We start from the raw sequence: 10,110 nt of genomic DNA, 5'->3' as shown, positions 1-10,110 counted from the left end.
TAAATTTGATAAAATTTTGGCAGCATTTCGCATTGGTCTCCAAGTAAACGATAGAAATCGATGACATTAATTCCCCGATAATCAAGTATGCACTCAAAGAACAACTAGAAATAAATTGTACCATAATTTCATCAAATTAAACAAAATAATATTAACTTTAATGCATGAATCTACCATAAAAAATGTGAGTCTCCCCAAACTATCCAAACAGACAATTCAAGATTCAATACAGTGATTAATGCAAACTTTCCGCAAGAATCATTGTATTCAATTTCAAATGGGAATCTAAGGTTCACTCATTATGAACAAAAGTTGAATCTAAAGCAAAGGACATTAATGACATACAAATTAAATACAGTGAGATATAACACAACAGATCAGGAGGAACCATATTTTGTTTCGCTTAAAACCCTAGTTTCGATGTTGCTGCTCTAACACAATATAATAGATCAGGAAGAACCCTAACCAAACAAGAAAGAAATGGTTGCAGAGTTAGGGCAACAGACGGTGGAGCTATCCACCCTCATCACACGCGCCGCTAATGATAAGTCCTTCGATATGTTAATCGGAGGATTTATTGTTAGCGGCGCGTGTGACGAGGGTGGATAGCTCCACCGTTTGTTGCCCTAACTCCGCAACCATTGCTTTCTTGTTTGGTTAGGGTTCTTCCCGGTTTGTTGTGTTGTGTCAGAGCAACAACATCGAAACTAGCTAACTAATCTAAACCAGCCATTGATTTAATTGAAGGTTTTTACAAAACTGCTCGGAATGCAATTTCATAGAAGATTTTTCCTATAAATACATGGATGTCATGTTCACCCTGGGTATTTATTACCTAGCTAGCTAGCTAGTGTTCTCTTCTAATTGCAGATTTTACCATTATACCATAGAAGATTTTACCATTAAGCAATGAGGAAGAACTCATTCATTTGGTGCAGCTGGATTCAATATTAATTTTGGGGTCCAATCATTTGAATTAATGCTTTAGCCACACCAAATGAGTGTGCGCTTCCTTTTTGTTCTCAACTTAAAAGGCTAGAGAATGATAGAAATGGAATTTCACCTAAGAAAGCCTATGAGCTAGTGGCTAACCTCGTTAATCTATTAGGCTTGTACCTGAAATTTAATTACTAATAGGATAACTGAAGGTTTTAAGCGCTTGTAGTGACCTATTAGTAAATTAATCTGTTGGTATTTTAATTACACTTTTTGAATTTTGATGAAAGGGTTGTGCCTCACTAATAGGACAGCTGAAGGTTTTAAGCTTTTGCAGCTTATTAAGGCCAGAGCGATTGCCTCAAACACTGTGGTTTACAACACTTTGCTTCATGCACTTTGTAGGAATGGGAAGGTTCTTGATCTTTTTAATGATATGAAAATAGATGGGAACAAAATAATCAGAGGTTTGTGTTCAAAAGGAAGAATTGAATATAGTTTTTATATTTTGGAGTTAATGGAGGAAAACAAAGAAGGCTCTAGAGGGCAAATCAGTCCTTATAATAGCATAAGGTATGGCCTATTAAAGCAAAATCGATTTCATGACACAGATGAGTTTCTAACAATGATGGTGAACTTCTTCCCTAGAGCTATTGGCAAAAGCTTGATAATATTAGAGCACTACAAGAAGGGGTCTATTGAGGATGCAGAGAGTGTGTTATCAGAAAGCCATGCAGGCCTCTATGGAAATGGTAGACAAGGGCATCCTTGATGACCAATTTATTTGGAATTCAATGCCACTTAGTCTGACCCAACAAGAACTTCCAGTAAGAATATGCTCAACATAAATGACATACTCTAGTACTCCTCGAGTGGATTGTGCAAATTTTGCCCCCCAATCAATTTCTTAGCTTCACACTCTTAATACTCTCTCACTTGTTAAAAAGTATTCAGGGTTTCGGGTATTGTTTATTTGGAGGAAAAAGGAAATTGGTGTAGACTTCAATCAATTATTTTTAAATCTAACACCAGTATATGTGTATATGAATACTGAGACAAAAGTCAAAAGAGTAGTCTATGATAATATATATATACATACTAGTCCATACGTATGTACTTGGAGTTGCTATAATCAAAGAGCTTCCACAGCAACACCAATTAGCAATAGTAAAACATAACCTGAAGAAAAAAAGCATAGGGCAATTAGCCACAATGTATTTAAAGCCTTTTACAACTATGTCCAGAACTACTTTACTCAACAAGTGGCGCCATCAGAGGAAGGCAACAAGCTATCAATTCTCAACCAAAATGTTGAGAGAATTCAACATTCAAATCCAATGCAATAAAACTTGCAAAGATAGTGTCTGAAGCTGCAATCTCAAACAATTGAGATGCATGTAAAGATGTTATTAGTGCAAAACTGCTACACAAAACAAAGCTCTTCTTCTGTTCCTTAATAACCATAAATCTTAGTCTCTTCCACTTCATGCTTATTTGCATGATTTTTTCATGAAAGCAACTCTAGATTCTGTATTCAAAGGTTCTTCTTGTTGTTGAACTGGACACCGTGTGTGGAACCTATAAACAAGGCACAGAGTTCTCCAATGCTATTGATGAAGTAAGTGTTGCTATCATGTATCGGTGTTTTAAATTTCTCTAGAGGATTATGCGGTTCTTGAACATCGGATCTGAAGCGGTAATTAGGAAAAGTTTAGGAGTGATCAATGAATTCGTTTATGAACTAATCAGAACCAAGATTAAGCAAGCCCAAAACCTACAAGATAATTCTCTTATGAGAACAACTACTAAAATTATTGGTTACTATTTTACCATTCTTTATTGTGTTATGTATAATTTGTTGGCAACTTGAATGTTTTACAGATGGTGAAAGGAGACATCTTGTCAAGGTTTATAGAATTGGAAGAAACTGATCCAAAGTACCTTGGAGATATTTCCTTGAGTTTTATCCTTCCAGGGAAAGATACAATATCAGTTACTCTTTCTTGGTTTCTTTACAAACTTTGCAAGAACCCTTATGTGCAGGAGAAGACTGCACAAGAGATTAGACAAACAACAAATGTAGAAGTTGGATCAACCATTGGTGAACTTGTAGCTAGAGTAACTGAAGAAAACATGGACAAGATGCAGTACCTGAATGCAACATTGAATGAAACACTCAGGCTCCACCCAGCAGTTCCAGTGGTAATAAAGCTATATCCTTTAACATGAATTGAAACATGCATCATCAGTGTTGGTGATGAGTGTTTCTGTGGTTGGTTCACTAACCAATGTTATGATGGTTTTCTAGGAAGGCAAGTTTTCTTCAAGGAAGTCAATGTCCTCATCAAGAACTGAAACTGAACCTGGACTTTTTGACCCATGACACAGAACTTGTGACTCTGAAATGGAATCATGGATTGGTTCAACAATAGGTACTAGAAGAGGAAATTCTATAGGATGACAACTAGGCCAAATAGCACTGGGACCAAACTTAGATATTATTGGGTTCAAATATGTAAAATGATTGGCATGAAAGGTACTACTAGTCACTCGATAGTTGCTAGGTGAAACTGATTGAGGTTGAGTAAAAGGTCCAGGATGAATATTCATGTTTACTGAACAGGGGCCAATTGTAGGAGCTGCACTAGGACCAGAAGGAAGACTAATCGAGGTCGTACCCAAATCAAATAAACATTAAAAATCCAGTATCTAGGAAGTGATCTTAGGTCATCTCCCAACGAGCAATGGTCAACCAAACGTTCGTAACAGATAGTAATAAAATAGTAACGAATTGGGGGGGGTGTTTGTTTTTCTAAACTAAACAACAAGTAAATTTGAATTAGAAAATATCAGAATTAAAACACATTGTTTCCCCTTGATTCACAAGCAAGTCTCTCATCCTAGGTTACGAGAATTTATCCTTTATCAGTTCAACCACTTAATCCAACCCTAAATTAAATTACTAAGCGAAATTTAACATAAGGCATTCATTATGTGATTAAGAAACACATACACCAATTAATCATGAACGAAACTGATCATTAAGCATGAACATAAATTAAGCACAGAGACAATTAATCAAGCACTAAACATGCATGGATTAATAGCAACAAATATAGAGTAATTGGTGAAGAGGAGAAACTGATCAGAATTCAATAGAAATAATAAAACCTCAAAGAGAGCTGTGCTTGATCCTCAAGAGAAAACAATGTTGGAGATTTAGCCTTCCATTAATCAGTAGAAACGAAATTGTAGATTGAAGCAGTGAACAAAATTTTATTGCTACGTGAATAGTAAAAACTGGAATTGCAAAATCTAAAATTATTCTTTGTCCCTAAAACGAAAAAGACTCAAACAAAAAAGAGAGAGAGGAGAGAGGCTAAAACTAAAACCTTGGTGCTGTTATATAGTTCTCAGCCCCAAAGCTTACAAATCTGTTTTAAGTCCAAGCCCATAAATAAAATAAAATCTAGATAAGATAAGATAAAACAAAATCTAGATGAAATAATATCTAGATGAAATAAAATCTAGATAAGATAAGATAAGATCTAGATGAAATAATATCTAGATGAAAAAAAATCTAGATATGATAAGATAAAATCTAGATGAAATAATATATAGATGAGATAAAATCTAGATAAGATAAGATTTGGTAGAATAAAATAGTCTGTTCTCTTCAAGTCCAAACCCAATTCTAGATTCAAGCCCAGTTGCTTATAATTCTCTTGAAATTAAATTAAAAACACAAAATTAATCCAGTAGGCCCAAATGATAAAACTACATAATTAAATTGACAATTAAGGCTAATCAGTAATTAAAATGATGACAAAAAGAGTTAAGAAATATGAGAAAATGATGACACATCAAATCCCCTCACACTTAGCCTTTTGCACTCTTGGGCAAAATAAAAAAAAAAAACAAAGCAAGGGACAAATCCAAAGACATTAAAGTGAAACAAACAGACACAACAACAATTACATATTTCTGAATGAATCTCAAGGAATGAAAAGAATGGGTAACATCCAACACTTAAAGAGTTAAAGAGTCAAGGCCGTCATGAAAATCATCCAAGCATCTCAAACACGACAAGATAGTCAATCAGATCAAGAATGAAAAGTGATAAAGCCTCACAAGATATGCACTCTATCTCTCAAGTGTCTAGGCTATTGTTTAATCTCAGAGCACCCATGAAAATAAACACCACATAGACTTGGCAAGACTCTAAAATTGACAACCACATCACAAGCACATGCACATGAGAATCAAAAGGTCTTTTAAGGTTGTAATGGGGCCAAGGACAAGGTAGATGAAAGTATGGGATAGTAGCTAAAACCCAAAGGAATAGAGGAGCAATGGGGAATAAGTGAGAAGTAAGAAAAAGTAGTAAACCCCAAAACCAAAATTACAAATTAAGCTTTAAAAAGTAAACCCAAAATAAAATCAACTAGGTCTTCAACCAATCCAAGTCTTCAAACCAAGACCTCATTTATTCAACTTCATTTTTTTTTTAACGTGGACAGTAGCATTAGAAAGCAATTGAAAAATAAAGCAACAATTAGGCAATATATGTATACATCATCAAGCATGGCCAATAAAAATATATCATCCAATGAAACATACCCCCCTCCCCCTCACACTTATTCCCAAAACAATTCCAAAGCTCCAAAATTCCTTAAGGATAGGGTGAAATCATGGTTTTTCACTTAAGGCTTGTAATGAGCTTCAAACACAAAGAAAGGGGAACATAGGCTCAAAGGGGCTATCAAAGGAATTAATTCAAGGTAGGCTCATTTGGCTAGAGGCATATAAGAATAAAATGCCTAAATCATTTCCCAACATGCATGTGAAGCAAGAAGCATCAACAAGAGTCAAGCCAAGGCTATTGTGCAAGCAATCAATAGGGCAAAACACACCGAATAAAATAGATGATGTTGGCTCAAATTCTCACCAAGGGTAAATCTATCACCTTCAATTCGAACTTTCAAAACTAACTTGACATGCAGAGAAAAAAAACAAGGATTTCAATTCACAAAATGCCAAGAAACTCCTATTTCAAAAACAATTACCCATTACCTGTACATAACCTATAATTCAAATAGAACATGCAATGTTGTACACAAAACATAAAACCAAAATCAACCTAGGAAACCTAACAAAATTAAACTAGAAAACCTAATAAAATTAAACTAGAATACCCAACAAAATTAAAGAACAATCTTCCCCCCCCCCCCCCCCCCTCACACTTAAACAACACATTGTCCTCAATGTAGCACAATCATAAGATCAAGAACAATCAAAGCAATCAATAAAATTGGACAAGTGAAATAAAAGTAAAGAAGGAGACAGAAAAAGAAAACTCCCTAAGTCATGGCGGAAGAGAAGTAGGGTGAAGTAAGGAGGTCTCCTCCTCCACCACTACATCCACTAAGGAGGGATTTGTGAGAAATGGTTTCAGCCGGTGTCCATTGACCTTGAAGCCCTTATCTGTGGATTCACTTTTGATCTCAACTGTACCATAAGGAAAAACATTAGTTACCACAAAAGGACCAATCCACTTTGACCTCAACTTACCACTCATGAGTCTGAGCGTAGAGTTATACAATAAAACTTTCTGTCCAACCACAAAGTCCTTCTTAGTTACCACTCATGGAACTTCTTGGTCTTCTCCTTGTAGAATTTGGAATTCTCATAGGCTTCTAAACGGATCTCATCTAGCTCACTTAGTTGCAACTTCCTTCCTCTCCAGCCTGATCAATAGAGAAGTTGCAGGTCTTTACAGCCCAATAGGCTTTGTGCTCTATCTCTATAGGAAGATGACATGCCTTGCCAAAGACAACCCGATAAGGAGACATTCCTATGGGTTCTTTGTAGGCAGTCCTATGCGCCCAAAGAGCATCATCTAGCCTGATGCTCCAATCCTTTTCTGTTCGGCTGCACAATCTTCTCCAAGATCCTTTTTATCTCCCTATTTGAAATCTCAGTCTGCCCATTAGTTTGGGGGTGGTATGGTGTGTAAATTCTATGCACGACCCCATACTTTTTGAGCAAGGCATACATGGATCTGTTACAAAAATTGGTGCCTTGATCACTAACGATGGCTCTAGGGATTCCAAACCTGCAAAACAGATTAGATCTAACAAAATTCACAACAACCTTAGCATCGTTAGTTCTGGTGGGTTTGGCTTCCACCCATTTTGAAACATAATCAACAACAAGGAGAATATAAATAAAACCAAAAGAGACAGGGAAAGGCCCCATAAAATCTATACCCCAGACATCAAACACCTCATAGAATAACATGGGTTGTTGAGGCATTTGCTGTCTCCATGAAGGTGAGCCACCTGCTCTCTAACAAGGCTCACAAGTGCTACAGATTCTCCATGCATCCTTGAAGATGGTGGGCCAATAGAAACCATAGTCAAGCACCTTGCAAGCTATCCTCTGTATGCCAAGATGGCCACCTGGTGCGGAAGAATGACAGAATTGCAGGACCGAGTCAATCTCGTGGTCTGGAATGCATCTCCTAATAACTTGGTCACTGCACAACTTCCACAAATAGGGGTCATCCCAAATATAATGCTTAGCATCGCTTTTAATTTTATCATTTTGAGCTTTAGATGCTAAGGGAGGAAAAACAGAAGCAACCAAATAATTCACAGTATTAGCAAACCAAGGAGTGGGGAAGGAATCAGAAATACTATACAGAATGTACAAATGGTCATCTGGAAAATCATCCTGAATGGGTGAGTCCTCAAACGCACGCTCAATCCTACTCAGATGGTCAGCCACAAGGTTCTGTGTGCCACTCCGATCACGGATCTCCAAATCAAACTCTTGGAGCCAAAGCATCCACCTGATCAATCTAGGCTTTGATTCAGCCTTCTTCAACAGGTATTTCAGAGCTGCATGGTCAATATAAACAATAACACGAGTACCAAGTAAATATGAACAAAATTTCTCAAGAGCAAAAACTATCGCTAATAGCTCATTCTCTGTGGTAGTGTAATTTGCTTGAGTAGCATCCAAAGTTCTAGAAGCGTAGTAGATCACCCGAGGCAACTTATCAATCATTTGAGCAAGGACAACCCCCAATGCGTAATTGGATGCATCACACATTAGCTCAAATGGGGCTGTCCAATCAGGTGCCTGAATGATATGGGTGGTAGTCACTGCACACTTGAGGCAATCAAAAGCCTCTTTGCACTGATCATCAAAATCAAACTCCACCTCTTTTTGCAACAGATTGGATAGTGGAAGGGCCTCTTTGCTAAAATCCTTGATAAAGCGCCTATAAAACCTTGCATGACCAAGAAAAGAACGAACATCTCACACGCAAGAGGGGTAAGGTAATTGTGAAATAACATCTATTTTTACAGGGTCTACCTCTATGCCCCTACTAGAAATGATATACCCTAAAACTATACCTTGTTCTACCATGAAGTGACATTTTTCAAAATTCAGCACAATGTTAGTTTCAATGCATCTACTAAGAACTCTATCCAGACTATCCAAACATGTATCAAAAGAGGATCAATAAACAGTAAAATCATCCATAAATACCTCTATGCAATTCTTTAAAAAATCACTGAAAATGCTAAGCATACACCGTTGGAAGGTACTAGGGGTGTTGCATAGGCCAAAGGGCATCCTCCTATAGGCAAAAGTGCCAAAGGGACAGGTGAATGTGGTCTTTTCTTGATCCTCAGAAGCAATATGAATTTGTAAATAGCCAGAAAAATCATCAAGAAAACAGTAATGAGACTTACCTGCCAAACGCTCAAGCATTTGATCAATGAAAGGCAGGGGAAAATGATCTTTTCTAGTTACCTGATTCAGCCTCCTATAATCAATGCAGACTCGCCAACTGTTCTGCACTCTTGTGGGGATAAGCTCATCCTTTTCATTCTTGATCATTGTGAGGCATGTCTTCTTAGGAACCACTTGAACTGGACTCACCCACTGGTTGTCAGAGATGTGATAGATGATTCCAGCTTGTAAGAGCTTGGTCACTTCCTTTTTCACCACATCTAGAATAACGGGATTGAGTCTCCGCTGTGGCTGCCTCACTGACTTAGCTCCATCCTCTAAAAGTATCCTATGCATGCAAGTAGATGGATGGGCTAATACCAGGAATGTCTGCTAAAGTCCATCCAATGGCTTTCTTATGCTTCTTGAGCACTAGCAACAACTTCTCCTCTTGCTCAACATCAAGGGAGGCAGATATGATCACTGGAAATTTTTCCTTGTCCTCCAAGTAAGCATATTTGAGGTTTGCTGGTAAGGGCTTCAACTCCGGTGTTGGTGGTGGCTGAACAGTGGGAGGAACCAGGGTAGGAGAAGAAGAAGGTTCCTCAACCTGTACCTCATAAAGCAAGTCAGAAGTATATGTACTTCCTGCAACATGGTTAGTGCATTCTGACTCTAAAAAATCAACATCAAGAGGTACAACACCCAAAAAATTAGAACCAGACTCAAATTCAAATTCACTCTCAACATAAAAATCAGATACAGGATCAAATTCAAACTCAGATTCAGATTCAATACATAAGGAGTGACAAGTATGCAAATCAGATAAAAATAGATGTTTCCTACCATGAAGAACAGAATCAAAATCAAACATATAATCATCAGCAATCTGATCAATTATCTCAGCACGAAAAAGAGAATGATCCTCAGATGGATGTTTCATGGCATCAAGAATGTTAAAATGAACAACAATATCACCAAATTCCATAGACAATGTGCCAGCATAAACATCTATCTTGGTTCGGGCTGTTTTCATAAATGGCCTGCCTAAAATAATTGGGACTGAACCATGGGAAAAACCCTCTTCCATATTAAGAACATAAAAATCAACAGGAAAAATAAGTTCACCAACCCGAACCAGCACATCCTCTATGAAACTTGCAGGGTAAGCAACACTTTTATTTGCCAAATGAATCACCACATCCATAGATTGTAAAGGTCCAAGAGATAAAGAATTGAAAATGGACAGAGGCATGACACTAACTGATGCTCCTAAATCTAGCATGGCATTCTCAAATTTACTGTTCCCAATGATGCAAGGTATACAGAAAGTACCTGGGTCCTTACATTTCTTAGGAATGTGAGGAACAGATTTACCTATCAATGCTGACACATTTCTACCCATGCTAATCTGTTCATTGCCTTTGA

At 37.2% G+C, this 10,110-nt stretch overlaps 1 protein-coding gene across 1 annotated transcript; it reads left to right on the top strand.

The window, feature by feature from the left end:
- The first annotated feature begins 480 nt into the window (after window positions 1–480).
- LOC100788240 (cytochrome P450 704B1-like) lies at window positions 481–3,319 on the top strand. The gene is made up of 5 exons (XM_006590069.1): window positions 481–601; window positions 1,227–1,351; window positions 2,462–2,554; window positions 2,818–3,138; window positions 3,245–3,319. The coding sequence occupies exons 1-5, from the start codon at window positions 481–483 to the stop codon at window positions 3,317–3,319; spliced, it is 735 nt and encodes a 244-aa protein (XP_006590132.1).
- The last annotated feature ends 6,791 nt before the right edge of the window (window positions 3,320–10,110 follow it).

Source organism: Glycine max, chromosome 10 (genome assembly GCF_000004515.6).
Source record: "Glycine max cultivar Williams 82 chromosome 10, Glycine_max_v4.0, whole genome shotgun sequence".
NCBI classification, from domain to species: domain Eukaryota; kingdom Viridiplantae; phylum Streptophyta; class Magnoliopsida; order Fabales; family Fabaceae; genus Glycine; species Glycine max.
Note: the sequence above shows the minus strand (reverse complement) of the source record. Positions and strands in the feature narration are given on the sequence as shown.

Coding starts and splice junctions, on each gene's coding strand:
- LOC100788240 (XM_006590069.1), top strand. CDS start 481: ATGGTTGCAGAGTTAGGGCAACAGACGGTGGAGCTATCCACCCTCATC. Junction 602..1,226: donor TAGCGGCGCGTGTGACGAGG/GTGGATAGCTCC, acceptor TTTTGATGAAAG/GGTTGTGCCTCACTAATAGG. Junction 3,139..3,244: donor TCCACCCAGCAGTTCCAGTG/GTAATAAAGCTA, acceptor ATGGTTTTCTAG/GAAGGCAAGTTTTCTTCAAG.